At 49.7% G+C, this 17381-nt stretch overlaps 2 protein-coding genes and 3 non-coding genes across 5 annotated transcripts; 4 read left to right on the forward strand and 1 right to left on the reverse strand.

The window, feature by feature from the left end:
- The first annotated feature begins 978 nt into the window (after nt 1–978).
- ETFBKMT (electron transfer flavoprotein subunit beta lysine methyltransferase) lies at nt 979–8708 on the forward strand. Its single transcript, XM_076054329.1, has 5 exons — nt 979–1053; nt 3849–3933; nt 4292–4631; nt 5488–5618; nt 7394–8708. Exons 3-5 carry the CDS (start codon nt 4309–4311, stop codon nt 7807–7809), a joined length of 870 nt encoding a protein of 289 aa, XP_075910444.1. The 5' UTR covers nt 979–1053; nt 3849–3933; nt 4292–4308; the 3' UTR covers nt 7810–8708.
- A 1262-nt stretch (nt 8709–9970) lies between these two features.
- On the reverse strand, nt 9971–10043 carry TRNAA-AGC (transfer RNA alanine (anticodon AGC)). The gene has a single exon. It is a non-coding gene; the product is annotated as a tRNA-Ala (tRNA).
- A 560-nt stretch (nt 10044–10603) lies between these two features.
- RPS10 (ribosomal protein S10) lies at nt 10604–17242 on the forward strand. Its single transcript, XM_032978147.2, has 6 exons — nt 10604–10710; nt 12710–12860; nt 13883–14057; nt 14536–14610; nt 16017–16072; nt 17144–17242. Exons 1-6 carry the CDS (start codon nt 10664–10666, stop codon nt 17183–17185), a joined length of 546 nt encoding a protein of 181 aa, XP_032834038.1. The 5' UTR covers nt 10604–10663; the 3' UTR covers nt 17186–17242.
- LOC116956522 (small nucleolar RNA SNORD88) lies at nt 13263–13356 on the forward strand. Its single transcript, XR_004405007.2, has one exon. It is a non-coding gene; the product is annotated as a small nucleolar RNA SNORD88 (small nucleolar RNA).
- On the forward strand, nt 14950–15044 carry LOC116956526 (small nucleolar RNA SNORD88). Its single transcript, XR_004405008.1, has one exon. It is a non-coding gene; the product is annotated as a small nucleolar RNA SNORD88 (small nucleolar RNA).
- Nucleotides 17243–17381: the final 139 nt, after the last annotated feature.

The raw sequence follows: 17381 nt of genomic DNA on the forward strand, positions 1-17381 counted from the left end.
AATGTTTGGTCACGTAAAGAGAACGTGCCAATGCGTTACTAGTACAGCACACCGGTGTGTTGGCTGTGTCGGGTGGTGGTGGGTTTAACGACACGTTTATATTTACACGATCTAACCCCAAATAATTATATATTATCGATATTGGTCGTGAAAGTCCATATATACATACCAAGGCCGTAATTTTAATATATATTGGGGGGGGGACACATCCCCCCCAAAATTCAAATATGTTCAAAATGTACCCCCCCCCCTAATATATTGCTATAAAAATATATTTTTTTAAATAATAATTGCGATGCTATGTTAATAAAAACAATTTGCTAAACCTTGGCCACAATATCTGGGACCTGTCTTCATATAACAATGCATAGATTTATGTTTATATGATTGTGGTTTATGAATCCCTAATCTCTGCCATTACATACAATGAAACAAGAAAAGGTAAAAAAGTAAAAACAGAGCAATGTTGTAATACAATACACTATTAGACATTATTGTTAAAAAAAGAAATCAAAAGTCCATCCCATGTGTTTGTGAATTTTTTTAATATTTTAGGTATGAAATGGCAGGAAATTAGTTTTCAGGGGGTCTGGGGGGGGGATCCCAAACCCCCCCAGACCCCCTGGAAGATTTGGTCTCCCCCAATGTATACTCCATGGCTACGGCCTTGATACATACAGCAGGCGTCAGGGTCGAGATCGAACCTACGCCCTCTTGTATGCCATGCGAAGGCGGTATTAGCCCATAGCCACCGCTGCGCCCCCCATGGTACAGTACACAATCGGTGCCACCCACAAATACAAAGACCCCCCGTGTAGCCTTCAAAAGATTGCCGGGGGCAAGTGCTGTTAGCGACCACTTATTGAGGCCGGCACGGCACACAAGATTGGGCGTAGTTGCCCAACACCGCGCACCGGCCGCCTTTGTCTCCCCCGGCGCCACGTCGCCACGTGTGCAGGTACAGTGGCGCACCAACCGCTGGCACGTGGCGCACTTGCGGGTACAGTGGCGCACGTGGCCACATGCGGGTACAGTGGCGCACGTGTGATCCGGGTACGTGCAGTCACGCGCGCCCGCTCTGTAAACACACGCGCAGTTTGCGAGCGCCTATTGGCGCCGCTACCGCCGCATGGTGAGGGTTTCACGTGTGCCGACCACCGCTGTTGTGTCGAGGGCTGCGTTTCCGCCACTGTCGGCCTTAGTGGGTGTCTACTGCGCGAGCGCGTTAGGGCGGAGCGGTTAGCTAAGTGCCACGTGAGTTTTGTTTTTTAAACAGTGGCGATCAACACTGGGGAGGGGGGGTCGGGGAGAGACAAAGGCGGCACGGACGTGATCTCTCTCCATGTGTAAAACTCGTCTGCTGATGGACGCTGCTGGACAAGTGACAATAATGCAGCACGCCCGTCGATAGCACTGTGGCCTTAAGAGAGAATACATATATAATAGGAGACGTTTCGGACAATGACACTTCGCCAATAGGCACATACAGAGATGCGAAATGGATACTGAACTTTACACCAATGGGACCCTGAATTATATATTTTTTAATGTTTCCTGCTAATCAGTTTTATTTTTAAATGCATATGCATAAAGTAGTCACACTCTTAGGTGTTGAGTAACAGACCCTTCGATAATGTTGGGGCCTTTGGTAATTGTGGTCGTGCAACATTGCCAGCAGTGTCAGATAATTTGTGTATTGCAAGTACCAAACATCATTTGACTTGACCACCGGATATGTTCCCGACTATTAGACGCCCCAAGAAAGTAAGACGGACCCTAATAACCTGTGCCGCGTGTCAGTAGCATTGTTACAAATCTGGTCACAATACATATTCTACCGGATTCAGAATCAGAATGTTTAAAAAGAGCTTTAAAGCTCAACAACAATTGTACAAAAACACGAGATAGTGCAAAGTGTAAGCAAGGTAAACAAATCACCCAGACACATACAATTACAACACTCAACCATCCCCATCCTATCAGCCAAAGCCCCACCTGGTTATTCACTTATTTTTCAGAAGCGACCTGGCCATCACAAGCGATGACAGCTCAAATAAACGTGGCCCCATCATTTGGCCATTTATAGTACCACAATCTAAATTATCTCCATGCCATGTTTCTAAATGTGGAGGGAAACACCGTGGGACCCATACAAAAACAATCCATGCGACCATGGGGAGAGTGAGACACGCCAACTCAAAACATACAGCAGCAGCAGGCGTCAGGGTCGGGATCGAACCCACGAATCTTTGCATAGCAGGCGAGGAAGACAACATCTCAACACCACCGTGGCGCTCCTTTAGTTAAATAAAAAGTATATACGTTCAAATTGCATCATATATATTGAATAATTACATTTGATACAATACAACATTTGCTTACAAATACACAGCTATAGTCCTGAGAATACGGTTTGGCACAAACGCTCCCTCGCTAGAGGTCCCTTCCCAGTGAATATGCAACGTTGGGACAACGTTGGCCCTTCACAAGCATTGCCCCAACCTATGGGGCAACGTTGGCCCAACGCTTGTGAAGGCGCCAACGTTGAAGGAACGTTGAAACGTTGTCCAACGTCAATGAACCGTTGGTCCAGAGTTTGGAATGCTGACTGGATTGTCCCAATCTTGATTTGAAGTTTTCGTTATTGCACGAATCCATGGTCCTTTCGGTGTACCTACGTGGCTTTACCGAAATAATCAGAGAGTATGGATTGTCCCACTTTACCCTGTTCAGATGGGGTCTTCCTCGTCATTTGCAGATTTCAACACAGTAGTAATCACCAAAGCCCGATTTGCTCATCCAGTGCTTAATTATTCACCTGTCACTGATTGGTCAATGGAGCGTGGGCAATTACCCATTTGTTTGCACGCAACCTCGATAATCTTGCCTTAATGTTGTCCTTTCCGATCATGGTTTTAATTTAAATCTGCCCTATCACCCGATCCATTCATTATCAAAACTCTTTTCCACCCTATTTTTTCCGACCATTGTATGTGCTGTGAATAAGGGCAATTGCCCGGAACGTCTCCCATTCTATATATTTTACTTTTAAGGCCATACTAGGTTTTGTTTTATTAAACCATTTGTGTTTTTGTTGTTAATGTGTGCTTGCACACCACGGCCAACGCCGCAGCAGTAGAAGTATCAATAGTAAATGTGTTTAACATTGACTACAGTATAAGTATGTACGTTTTTCAAATGTACGCTTTCGCGACCAATATTCATAATTTTTTTTAGTTAGATCGCGTAAATATAAACATGTCTTTAAACCTGACACCACCCAGTACAGCCAATTCGTTACGAGTACAGCACACCGGTGTTTTGGAGAGCAAATCCACAACATTTACTATCCGTATGTACAATAACATTTACAATAAGTATGTACGTTGAACTTCCTTCGCACCGTACGTAGCTAATAAAATATCCTAAATTCTAGTAGCCGTTTGTCAATCCACTGCTGGCTGGATGCCTCCCCCAGGCCATGCCAGTCATGGCGGATGTTTGACCGTACTTGACCACGCTGGTCAAAACAGGCCAGTGAAGGGGTGGGTGGGGTGCAGTCAACCTGGGCCGGTTTAGCTGTGACCACTTATGTTAGCCGCAGCCCGAAATGAAATGCACACAACAACATTTATGCCAGGCTCGATGCACTTGAGGCCAGGTGAAGTATTGAAGGATTGCTGGCAGGAAGTCATGGGACAGACCAAAGTGCCACGGGTTGATTGACTGAGATGACTGGCACATGCACCACCTGTGCCCCCTACTGTGCCAACTTGCTGTGTTTTAGCCGCCCGGCGCTCCGTTCGTTGTTGTGAGCGTCGCTCCTCTACCCTCCGTTGTTGTTGAAGGGCGACTGCCTCCAACTCCTCAGGGGCATCCTTCACGAGCCTCCTCCACAGAGGCCGAGCTTGACACCGCTGGTTCCCGTCTTCGGCAAGTCCACTCAGCTCCACATCCTCCTGTACCGCATCAGTCCGTCTCTTCTTCAGGCCATGCCGTGCCTATTTAGCCCCCTCTATCCGGCCAAACAGAAGCTGCTTGGGCATGCGTTGGCTGGGCATGCTGGCTTCGTGACCGATACAGCATACACAAAGACAAAGATTCCTCGGATAGCCTTAACAGACTGTTGGGATAAATGCTATTAGCTTTGACCTATGAAGGTCGGCACGCCACACGAGGAGGTGGGTGACCAGCTACAGGCCCGGCCGCCTTTACCTCCCTAGTGGCGATGTTTACGCACTGCACCAGATACTCGGACACCCGTGTTCACACGTGCGTTTTCCGCACGCAGGCATTTCTCCCTGGGCCATGCTGCCATCCCTGGGGCCCCGTTTGCTGGCGACACGTGGACTGAGTGGCCTGCGGCTGGGACCCCGTTGGTCACCGGTGGCCCAGGGCCTTCGCAGGCCCAGCGGGACGCACGGCGGCACGGGGAGGCCGCAGGGAGAGGCGGCCGTGCGGGACTTCATCGAGGCCAACACAGAGGCGAGCCGCGAGCACCTGACCCCCGAGCTGATGCTGCGGCTGCTCACGCCGCGCTGCCCGCTCTGGACCGCGCGGCCCGAGATGTGGCCCTTTCCCGCCGACCCCTACTGGGCCATCTACTGGCCCGGCGGCCAGGTGCTGGCCAGGTGCGCTACTGAACTAAACATTTTTTTTGTTATTTTACCAGGTAAGGCCCAATGAGGTATGTTTCTCTTTTTCAGAAGCGACCTGTCTGTCACAAATGAATGCTCAATGAAGTGGCTTATCACTTGGACATATAGCATCCAAGTAATCTAAACGCACGTGGAGAGAAACACCGGAGCACCCGGAGTAAAATGCACGCGACCGCGTGGTGAACATGCAAACTCTAAATATACAGCAGGTGTCAGGGTAGGGATTTAACCCACGACCTCCTGCATACCAGGCGAGGGAGTTAACATCTCCTAGCCACTACGGTGCCCACAGCGGTGATTGCCGTGCGTCCAGCTGACGACTCATTATTGCCGGCTCGGATCAAAGAATTACAAGTGTAAACGTTGAACGATATTTCACGTCGGGGTTTTCCACGGTTGTGCTGCGTGGCGTACAGGTGTGGTTTTTCAGGTTGTGCCACCCCGCGTGTTGTTTTCCGGGCGATGTCCGACGTTTCGTTGCACGTGCCTCGGAGCTTTTCTTCAGGCTCTGAAATTGGCAATTCAAGTTGCTGAACAAAAGCTCCCAGCACTCATATTTTAACTTCCCTTCCTGGATTCAATTTTAAATAATAAGGAATAATAAATGAACAATAATCGCCCAGCACGTGGCAGCGAAACGTCGGACATCGCGCCGAACGACACGCTGTACAACGCCGCGGAAACCTTCGCGGCGGCCGTTGGCTTTTACCGTTCATAAATATATTCACGTTTACGCTTCGGCTTGAAATGACTCGGTGGAGAAAGAGCTCTGTTCGCCGGGTTGTCGTCGTCGCCAAGATGGCCATCGTCGTTTGCGTCGGGTCTCCAGGTTCCTCCTGGACCAGCCGGGCGTGGTGGCTGGCCGGGCTGTGCTGGACCTGGGCAGCGGCTGCGGGGCTGTGGCGATCGCGGCCGCCAAGGCGGGTGCCTCGCTCGTGGTAGCAAATGACATCGACCCCGGTTCGTTGGCTCCGCTACACAACCCGCTGTCTGCCCCCTGGCACATGTAGAAACACCCACTTAGAGTTCTCTTCTTTTGGTTCTTTCGGTAAAGTCACGTAGAATGAGAATAAAATAATAAATTGATAAAATAAAATGACGCAATAATATTCTACGTGGTGACTTTACCGAAAGAACCAAAGAAGATGAATCCTTGCAGTCACGAAAGCTTTAAATCGAAACCATTTAGATTTGTTTGGATGCTTTTGCTGCCACTTTTGTTGAGCTACCATTTGTGGCTGGGTCGCTTCTGAAAAAAGAAGTTAAGAGCTCAATGGGCTTTACCTGGTAAGAACAAAAATGGTGTAGTTTTATTTGTATATATTTTTTGTAAGTGATTTGTTTACTTTTCCTATATTTTGCACTCCTGTCGTGTTTTTTTTTTACCTGTTGCTGTAACGTTCTGACCCTGTGGCCCCCACTGGACATCTGTGAAAAAGAGCTTTATAGCTCATCGGATTCCTCCAGTATAAATACGTGTACTGATTGTGATCCCGACTCGACGCTTCCTCCCCGCCAGGGGCTCGCAACTCCTTCACACAGAAGTGTGGCAGCATCCCCCATGTATGTAGTTATTATTATTACTACCAGTACTCTTGTTGCCGGCCTGCACGCACTCTTCCGTCTTACGATGAGTTTCTCACAATCTCCAGAGAGAGTGAGCACCAGTTCCTTTCTCAATCTGCCACCACGGCAAGAATTCACGGCTCGCGCTCTGCTGCTAGAGATCGTGGGTAGATTTTCTTGCACGTGGCGAAGTAATGCACCGTGTGATGTGCAAACAGCTTAGTCCGTGAGCCCTGACCAGAAATCTCACTTTACGGTCCCACCTGATGTCGCATGGAGCTTTTGCGGTCCCAATTTCTGTCTGTGGCCAATAGCAGTGCATTTTGTGAGAACAATGTTAAATGAGTGGGGCTATCAAGCAATTCACTCTTCTTCGACGTTATAAACAAAGCGGAACGCGGAACGTTTTGCTGACTTAACGGTAATTTGCTCTCTCGTCCGTGGACGAAACAAAGTGCCGAGTTTGCTGTCAATGCGTGTCACGTGATTGTACGATGTCGTTCGCTCTCTAGTGGACAATGTGGCAACTGCAGCTCTTGCGGAGATGAGGATGGGAAGTGCTGAACCACTCACTCACTGCTGCCAGTCCGGATTCACCGCCTTGTGATTTCCATCGGTTCGGACCACTTAAGCAGAATGTGTGTAGTGCGTATGTAGGGGGCACAGGTGGTGCATCGGCCAGCCATCTCAGTCAACCCATGGCACCTAGGTCCGTCCCGTGACCTCCTGCCAGCGGGTGGTCGACACTTCGCGTTGCTTTAACGTGCACGTAGCCTGGCACAAGCGCCGCGGTGACGTCACCGCAACTTAGTGGAGAATGGCGGTTGTTGTGCCGTATGTGCACGTTTGTGTACACACGTGCGTAGTGGATAGCGCGCTGCACTACAAACCGGGCGACCCGGGTTCGATTCCCGCTCGCGGCCAACTCCAGTGACGATTATCTGAACCGGTCCTGGGCGTCCTCTCAATCGACTCAGTCTCAAACGAGTACCCGGTGCGATGTGTAAACATCGCCACTGGGGAGGCAAAGGCGGCCGGGCGTGGTGTTGGCCACCCGACTCCTCATGTGCTATGCCCCGGCCTTTATAGGTGCTGCTCGCTAACAGCACTTGCCCCAACAGCCCGTTGAGGCTACACGGGGGATCTTTGTGTACGCGCGCGACCCACAGTGGCAGCCGTCGCCATCTCGCTGAACGCGGAGCTGAACGGCGTGCGCGCGGACTCCCTGCGCGTGGTCGTGCGCGACCTCCTCTCCCCGCACCGCGCACCGTCTCCCCCGTGGGACGTCCTCCTCCTGGGCGACATGTTCTATGACGGCAGCACCGTCAGCTCGCTCCTGCGCTGGCTCGAGACCTCGCTGGCGCGGCGGCAGGGGCAGGAGATGGAGCCCTCGGCTCCGACGGTGCTCGTGGGAGACCCCGGGCGGCCGGTGTTTTTGGAGCGATGCGAGGCGTGGCTCGGAGCGCGGGCGACGGCGGGGACGGCGCCGGCTCTCCGCGAGCTGGCGCGCTACGAGCTGCCCGAGAGCGCCCGCAGAGACAACAGCGGGCTCAGCGACGGCGCCGTGTGGACGCTGCGCCTCTGACAGTTGGCACCATGGCCGGTCTTTTTTGAGTCGGCTTTTTTTCCCGCGAGGCTCAACGGGGACTACGTGCTGGGCTGGCCGGCTCCTCCACGCAAGATCGCCCTCGCGTGATCAACGGCTGCCGAGAAAAACGCGAATCTGCAGGGCCGATATGCAAGCGGACGACACGTTATTCCCTCCATGTCACTGAACACCGTCAAGGAGAAGTGATTAATTTTAAAGAAGCATTCACTGCACGGCGTGCCAGCATCGTGGCTGCCCACCGTGCTATTGATAAGGAGAACGCGATATATGTTTCGTCAAGAGCGCCCCTCTTGGCTCTTGAGACAACCCAGTGGCAGTGTTCATGCTTGCCTGTGCTGTAAGGAAGAAAAATAATGGATTTGTCGATTCCGTGTTTTTTTTCGATGTTTTTATTGATAAAGTATTTACAGGAAAAAGCGACGTCAACAATTCCAAAAGTGATGTTTCTTATTCATATTCTTAGCTCTTTCGGTAAAGTCACGTCGAAGGGAAACAATAAAATATATATAAAACAATAAAAATTCTCACGACGTTTCGACCATAACACAAACGGTCGTCATCAGGTGTTTTTTATCGCACAAAATAACGAAGAATCAATAACAAGAAATGTAATAATCATGGGGCAGAAGGGCTGCTGTTGCAGGGTCCGCTGTCAACACAAACTTGCATTACTCTGCAGGATATATTTGTGAAAGAGAACGCTTAAACAACATTTAAGGCTCTTGTTCCAGGTTCAACACTCCACCAACAGCTATACTCCAACTATTTTCCAGAATGTGAACTTTAAACAACGTATATTCACCTATCAACGGCGTCTCAAGAGGGATCTGGTATACATGTACGTATATGCTTTGTCATTAAACGATTTTAAAATATTTTCGCCTGAAGCTAGTTGTAATTACTTGCGAAACGTCGTACTCAGATTGTAAATGTTGTGGATTTGCTCTCCAACACACCGGTGTAGTGCTGTACTAGTGACGAATTGTCCACGTTCTGTTTACGTGACAACCCTTACTAGTTGGCTGTGTCGGGTGGTGGCGGGTTTAACGACACATTTATATATTTACGCGATCTAAGGGGACGTCCGTAAATGACGTCACGCACCTAGGGGGTGGGGGTCAGACATTTGTGACGATGTGTAATGAGGGGGGGGGGGGGTTTGAGAAATGTGACGTCACGTAAAAATGCAGCAACTTTAAATAAATATAGACAACACGTTCTACTTAATTAAATAGACGTTTTAATAAATGTTTTCTCCTACAACATCAGAGTGCAGCGCGACATTAAATACGCACTACAATGACAATAGTTTAAAGCGATTTGAAGCATGTTTTATATATTTTTTTGGGGGGGGAGGGCAGAGCTTTGTGACGTCATATTTGAGGGGGGGGGGTCTGACGTTTTGTGACGCCGTGTGACGAGGGGGGGGGGGGGGTTAAAAATTGTCCAAAATCGCGTGACGTCATTTATGGACGGCCCCTAACCCAACAAAACCTATATCATGGATATTGGTCAACTGCGTTTGTCCACCCAAGACTGCACAGTAAGGAACTTGCCATTTCGTAAGAGCCGCGTGGGGCGGTTTTGACCATACTTCATCACACTGGTCAATGTGGGTTGGCAAAGTTGTGGCGGGGGGGGGGGGAGACATGAGCGTAGCCATAGAAGTATGGTACAACCATGGATATCGCTGCACTAAACTGCTGCCGAGAATCGACTCCTACAGCCTAGAACACCTGGTGTTTGCACTATTCAAGAATATTCAAGAACTGTCCAGGCTCTTAGCTGGTGCATTCTAAATGTGGTTTTGGTCACAGGCGTATTTTTGTTTAAGGCAAATTAAAATTACGCAACATTACAAATCGATCATTTATTGGGATTCGTCCACTTAAACTATGAGTACGACAACTATTGTAATTAAATACATTTATGATTCATCGTAGATTTTTGGGTTAGGCAACGTAATATTTGGGCCCCATGTCGTATTGCGGCTTTCACAAGCGTTTAACGAGGCAATTGTTTCACGATTGTTTGCGATGCCCGGGCAGTTTCGCGAGAGACTACGATCAGCACCGGGACCTTAAATGTAACTTAAATATAAAAAGTGAAATCAAATTCTTTTAAAAAAATATTGTTTTGGAGGATGCGGGCATCGATCCCGCTACCTCTCGCATGCTAAGCGAGCGCTCTACCATCTGAGCTAATCCCCCACTCCGACTGCCACCTCACCGAGTACTCCTTATATAGCCGTTGCAAGACGTGGCGATGTCATTAAAAGTAAATATAAATCTACAGTATTGTCTACTTTAAAATTATCAATTAACGTGTGAATTCAATTAATTGCACTGTTGTTGTTTTAACAAAAAAAACCGTCGCTGAGGTAAAGGAAATAAATTACATAAAATGAGTCCAGATATTTCGTGACGATGTTACTTATTTGACACGTTTCGGTAAGCGGCGACTTTAAATTGTTTAATAAATATTCAGTATAAGTACGTATGCAGTGTTTAAAATGTTAGAGTTCAACGCTGCACAACCCCGCCGATTCTAGAGTACTGATGATCGAAAACATCCCGAATCGATTCCCAATGATTTCCCCGTAAATAACGTCAGTTTTATCCCACCTGCCCCTTTCGTTTATTCTGTCCAGTCCGTTCAACCATATTAAACTTAAAAAGGTTTACATAATTGTAGTTCAGGACGTGGGTGTGGGGGGGGGGAATATACATTTTATAGTTTCGCGCGCGAGGAATCGATAAAGGAATCGTATGTAGACAAGCTCTCGCAATGGATAATCGATCGGGGGGGGTCTGGGTTCAAAGGTCTGCGCATGCGCGTTGAGGGTCTCTTCGGACCGGGCCCCGCTCAGGCTGCGAGGTGAGGGGATTTCGGCGGTCGTGCAATCTCGCGAAAATCCGCGCCATCCGCGCCCCCATCGCTTCAATCCTCGCAACGTTTAATGTCGCGGACTCTTGTTGACCGGCGGGAACCTAAATGTCGCGTCGATGACAACGTTTTAGGGCTTGTTAATCGACATCGGTGTGACGGTATCCCTTGGCTACCGGAGTAGGCCCACGGGCCTGGTTGTCGCCTATGGCTCTTGAATTAAGACCGGCGCGATTTCTACTCCCACGGAACTGAATTCGGTCTGTGTTTTATTGTTCGTGTTTAAACGATTCCGTTGCGTATTGTTTTAAGGGTACCGTCTACACATTCGGCTCTGCTTCGGGGGTAAAATAGGCTACTTACGGGTACAAAGGGAGGGATTCATCCAGCAGTGGATATACGATCTCTATCAGTGGATAGACAATACCATCCAGCAGTGGTGAGGCCAAACTATGCAGAAGTGAATCGACAATACCATCCAGCGGTGGGTAGGCGATAGTTCATAGCGATGAGTTTGGCGGAAATTAAGCATTAGTTTCATGGGTGGCCTCTATCCTGGCATGAGAATGTGGCATTTACAGCGATGTTTACAGAGGCTTTAAAGCTATTAGTCTCGGACGTGATGAGAACCTAAGTGTTTTGGCCTACTCTTCCACGTCTTGGAAGAGGTGTGATTACCCACACTTTACCCCACCGCACGCGGCTTTTGCCGCTCACCACAGTTGGGTGTGTAGTAAGTAGTGTACCCGTTTATACTGCCGAGTGGGACAGAGGCGAGGTGAATGTTAAGAGACGTGCACAGTTGTTTCAACTGCCGCGCCGAGAGATCGAAGGTTGAAGTCTAGATTTGCAAGCCAAGTGCGTGACCCACATTGGGTCCATAATCTCAGTCACATGGCCACAACCGCAACGACTCTGGCTTGTCCTTTCGTTTTACGTTCGTGAAGGAGATCGGCCCGGTGATATGCGGGGTTGATGGCTCCAGTGTGTCTTCAAGTAATATCATAGCCAGGCTTAGGAGGAGGAGGTATATATGGAGAGGTGTGCGCACGATAGCAACACTGGCTGTGGTAGTTGCAGATTGCTGTGGCGCCCGCTCGCCCTCACGATGATGACTAGCACTGGGCTATGAGCTTCCCCTGATTCGAAACGTGCCCCGATCAGGCCTGACATCCTGGCGGTACTGAGTGAGTAGCGGCGAGCGTGGTTGCCATTCTTTTTTTTTGTCGCTGATCCAATATACAGTATATAAAACGGAGACTTGCGACAGACGCTTTGTCAATCCACTGCTGGATGAAAGGCTTAACCCCTCGTGCCGTGTTAGGGCGTAGGAGGGTTGTTTAGCCATACTTCACCCCATGCTGGTTACTGTGGGTTGCCCAGGACTGGTTAAGCTATCGATCACTAATGTTTGCTAAGCTAGGTTTATGCGCTAACTACAGCGCCACTGCTCCACCTATGGAAACGTAATCGTAATATTTACTGGAATGTCAGTCGGTGCTGTAAAAGCTGTTCCTGTGCATTTAGACCTTTGGAAGAATGATTAAAAGTAATAGCCGTAGCGCACCACATTTAATGATCGATATTAATCATTTAATCACTCCTTCAGCTTTTGTACCTCTTGAGGCGTATAACACGACTCGTACACGACACACTAAAATAATACACTAATACTACAAAGCTGCCGAAATTATGCACTGCCAGAAGGCCACGCGGCTGATGGGTTTTGTCTACGAAATTTGTTTATACGTAACACCACGCCACGAACATTGGACACTTAAACTAATGCTACACAATGCACTGATAGCAGTGTTGGTACCTCCTTTGTAAGCGTATGATTGGGCAGTGGTCACTTACGCGATGAGCAGGTTAGATTCGACCACATTTGCAAAATGTCGACTCATTTAAGCGCGGCCCATCGTCGGTACCCCGGGGGCGGTGACGCTGATTGACTTGTGTCGTCTGCCACCCCATCCACGTGGTTCCCCAGAATGTTGATGCCCAAGAAGGACCGTGTGGCCATCTACGAGCTCCTCTTCAAGGAGGGAGTGATGGTGGCCAAGAAGGACGTGCACCTCGCCAAGCACCCCGAGCTGGCCGAGAAGAACGTGCCCAACCTGCACGTCATGAAGGCCATGCAGGTGAGGCAAAGGCTGCCCCCCCCTTGCGGCTATCCGCCCGTCGCGTTTCCCGCCCAGAACAATTAACCGCCCAAGTGCGTTATTTGCGCGTGGCGTCATTGTCATGACGTACAGACGTCTACAAAATGTGACCTTCCACTTGTGTTCTTCATACCAGGTTGGGCTCGTTTTTCCTTGGTCATATTGCTGGTTGGCACGGGTGCTGTTAGCGAGCAACTGTGAAGGACCACACAGCACTTTGAGGTGGAGCTTTCGTGGCTGCCACCAATAACAACAGTTGCCATCCACTGCTAAGTGGTGACGATCCCCACCAGACCAGGCCCAGACCAGGCCCAGACCAGCATCACGCAACGTGTCCACCCATGCACACACGAAACCACCTCCTGGGATAGCCAGCCCTTGCCTTCACCGTGATGTCTCAGCACTGGGCTATGATTGCCATGTGATTACAATGTGCGCCCACCGTCACTTGACATGCGGTGGCTCTGAGTGAAGGCAACACGGCCACAAAACCGCCACAACACCGCTCACCCCGCGCTCATCACAGTGTGCAGCATCCCATGTCGTTAATCATCAGCCATGGTCATTCCACTGTTGGTTGAAGGCTTCCCCCAAGCCGCCACCGTCCCGTGATACAGCAATCCGTCTAGAACCTGCACACGCTGACTTCACTCCATCTTTGAGCGAGACGGTACCGTCGGATGCGTTCCACCCAATGGCTCCCACACTGTTAGTTTTTACGAGTTCTAGAATCAAAAAACAAACCGTTCACTTCCACCTTTCTCCCATCTCCCCGTGTCTCTTCACCTCTTCTCCCCTTGCATAAAACCTTCCTTTTGTCTCCTGGCACCATCTCTCGTCTCATCTTCTTGTGCATGAACTTTAACCTCCTGTTCTCTCTCTTGCCCCTCCTTCTGTCTCCCCTTGCCTCAACGTGCCACCGCCGTTTACTTCTCATCTCTTCTGACCTCCGCTCGTCCCTCCACCCTTCTCTTTTTCACCTCCTCGCCCTCACCCCCCAGTCCCTGAAGTCGCGCGGCTTCGTGAAGGAGCAGTTTGCATGGCGCCACTTCTACTGGTACCTGACCAACGAGGGCATCCAGTACCTGCGCGACTTCCTGCACCTGCCGCCCGAGATCGTCCCCGCCACGCTGCGCCGCCAGATCCGGCCGGAGACGGCGCGACCACGGCCCAAGGGTGAGTGGAGGAGGAGCGCCGCGCGAGTCCGCCGCAGTTCGGCACAGTTGAGCACGCGTCGCTTGGCGGCGCGAGCTCAACCACGCCGCACGAGCGGCGACCAAACGTCTCGTCTTAACCACAGCACTCGGCCCGCCGCGCGTGCCAAACCGCGTCTTCATCACACGTACTTAACCGCACTGCACGTACTTAACCGCATGGTACGGCGTATAATTTACGCACCGCTTGCTGGTCCCATGGCGAGTGCCAAGCCACAGGTCGGCTTGGTTTTGTGATGTGAGGTTGTCGTGTGGTTGTGGTAACCTATGTGGGGTGAAGTGGTGTGGTATGCTGGTGTCATGTTAATGTTTAGTTGTATCACCAGACATGACGTGCGGTTGTAGGCATGGGAGAGGATTGTGTGCTATGGCGGTGGGGTGTGTGGTTGTGTGGAAGTTGTGCGGTTGTGTCACGCGTCACGTGGCTTGTGATTGTGTAGGCCTGGGAGAGGACCGTCCCGCCCGTCTGGGCCGTGGGGAGGGCGACCGCGATACCTACAGACGCGCTGGGCCCCGTGAGTATAACAAAGACGCACAGCTTACGGCTCTCTGCACACTCCACTGTAACAGTTAGCACTCGCTTAACTTTCACTCAACCACACTTGCCACTCGATCTCTAAACACGCTCAATATCTAAACACGCTCAATATCATTGTCAACTCGCCACACTCAACACTAATCTTTGGCCGCCCATCATCATTACCTTCTCCACACGCGTAATTCACTCACGGCACCACTGAGGCTACTGAAGTGCGTAAGGCTTTCTGACAGGAGACACGGGGCAGGAAAGCTCAGACCAGCATCACAAACTCGCCCACCAGCTGTCACCCTCTGGGGCAGCCAGCCAGCCATTGCCTTCACCGTGATGTCTTCAGCACTGGGCTATGATTGCCATGTGATTACAATGTGCGCCCACCGTCACTTGACATGCGGTGGCACTGAGTGAAGGCAACACGGCCACGATACAGCCACCACTAACATGCTCCGTCACCCACAGCACTCAACGCTCCCTCATCACAGTGTGCAGGATCCTATTTATCTGTCTGATAATTAAGGAACGTGTGCATGTGGGAGTGGGGTGGAACGCCGGTGGAGTGGTTAAATACATTCTGCTCTGAACCCCGGGCATCCTCGGTTGTATTTCTGGCCACGGCTGTGTATTATTTCCCCCTTACACTGGACCAAACTCCCTCTCCCCTCGCTTTCCTCTTTTTGCACTGCCCTCAGGTCGTCCTATCTCTTTTCTCAACTCCCTTTTCTCTTCCACTACCCCTACCAGCACCATCTAACACCTTTAATGCCTCCACCTCGCTCCCTCCACCCTAGTCACTACCGGATCCCCAACCCTTATCTTGCCTTTTTGTACTGTAGTCGGAGCAAGCATTGTTAAGCGCCTTGGTATAAGGCACTTTATAAATGCAAAATAGAATAGAATCTATGGTATGTTGGACTTCTTTCGCACCGTACATAGCCAACCATGTTGAATGGGTCTGAAATAATTGTCTGGTGGGGAAACAAAGGTGACATGGACATTGCCCCACTGTCCTAACAAACAGGGGCTTCCCGTGTAAATACAGGACCCCTTTTTACCAATGGGGGGTGTTTGCTATATCTACACAATAAAGTTGCACTCAACAGATAGATAATAACCCTCTGGCACATCAAATGAAACAGAGCAAACCAGGACAGAGACAACCTGATTGCCCAACACTGCTGCCAGGAGCCCATCTATTTTGTTAGCGCTTTGGAGCGATATCCAAATTTGTGATGTTGGCAAGCCACTGGGTGGGGTTGGTGGCATTTGCTTAGCGGCTGCGTAGTGTGGCGATAGCTGGGTTAGAACTCTGTATTTGTTCAATCGCACATGTTAACCGTGCATCCACCTGCATTCCCCCCTCCCTCCTCTCTCGTGTGTACACAGCTGGCGCTGACAAGAAGGCTGAAGCTGGGGCTGGCGCCAATTCGGACTTCCAGTTCGTGAGTACCGCTTCTGTTCTCTTCGTAATATACGCCTGGCCTCCACAGAGCTATCATTACAGATTAGAGCTGCCCTCTCATTTAGGGTTTTTTTTTTACAAAAAGGGGCTAATGCGTATAATCATCGGGCAGTTTATAACATTGGTTCAAACAAGCCTGACTGCTGACAATACGTTGAATGTTGAAAATCGGCCCCAGAGTTTTCTTGTATTGAATCAATGCTGCTGATGAGATGCACTTCCAGAAGGCTGCTTGACTGAAGGATTGTGGACGGATGCATTATTTTGTGATTATTTCGTAAATAGATTACACTCCAAATCGGATGAGAAAATCGTTCCCCCGAGGGGGGAAAAGCCTGTTTTCATGTACACCATTGGACGAGTGGTGACAAGCGACAGGGCTCTGTGGTGTTAATTGGTAGCAGCAGCCATGTCATGCAAGGCATGGCTTGTAAGGGTCTCCAGTTATCGGTGCCAAAACGAATGCCCAATCGCAATTTTAAGTCGAGTTGCGGAGAAAATGTACTGCCAGGACCGGTTTGCGTATCACTCGCCACTGATGTTAGCCATGGCTGGGAATCAAACTTGGGTCACTGGATTAATAGTGCATAGTCCAATGCTGGTGAAACTGGTGAACGTTTATACTAATCGACCCTTTGTATATGAAAAGTCTGTCCCCATTTTATCTTGATTAGAGCTTTCAACTGGTACTGGAGTAGCGTGGGTCGCACAAGCTGGTTGTGTGTTAAGAGATGTTTGGATTGCGTCTAACTGCTCAGACATCCCACGCAAGACCCCCCCTAGCCTTGGATAAGTCTTGAGCTTGCCTACATTAAGGACCGTAAAAACAAATATCAGCAGACCTTCGATTTGTCTCCCAATATTACATTTAAAAAAATATTTTTTCCCACTGGCCTATTGGTTTTTCCAAAAGCAATGCGATTCTAGCAGCGTCTGTTTAAGTAAAAAAAAAGCACTATGGACTGGTTTCGACCACCTGGGTCTGGTCAGCAGGTTGTGTTTTGTTACAGACACTAATGCCCTGTGGTGTCTTGTCTGTTTTGCTTCGCAGAGAGGAGGCTTCGGCAGGGGGAGAGGAGGACAGCAGCAGTGATTGGTCCGGCGCACGCTCTTCACAGCACGTCGCGTTAATAAATGATTCCCTTGTGAAGCCCTGCGTCTCTTTGCCGTTCTGTTGCCTATTTTAAACGCTAATCACTTCTTGACTTTAAGCTTTCTTTACTGCAGGAATTCATATTCTTTGGGTCTTTCGGTAAAGTCACGTAGATGGAAAATAAGAACAATAAAAT

This window comes from Petromyzon marinus, chromosome 65 (assembly GCF_048934315.1).
Source record: "Petromyzon marinus isolate PM22_M1 ecotype Great Lakes invasive population chromosome 65, UKy_Petmar_22M1.pri1.0, whole genome shotgun sequence".
In the NCBI taxonomy this organism is placed as follows: Eukaryota; Metazoa; Chordata; class Hyperoartia; order Petromyzontiformes; family Petromyzontidae; genus Petromyzon; species Petromyzon marinus.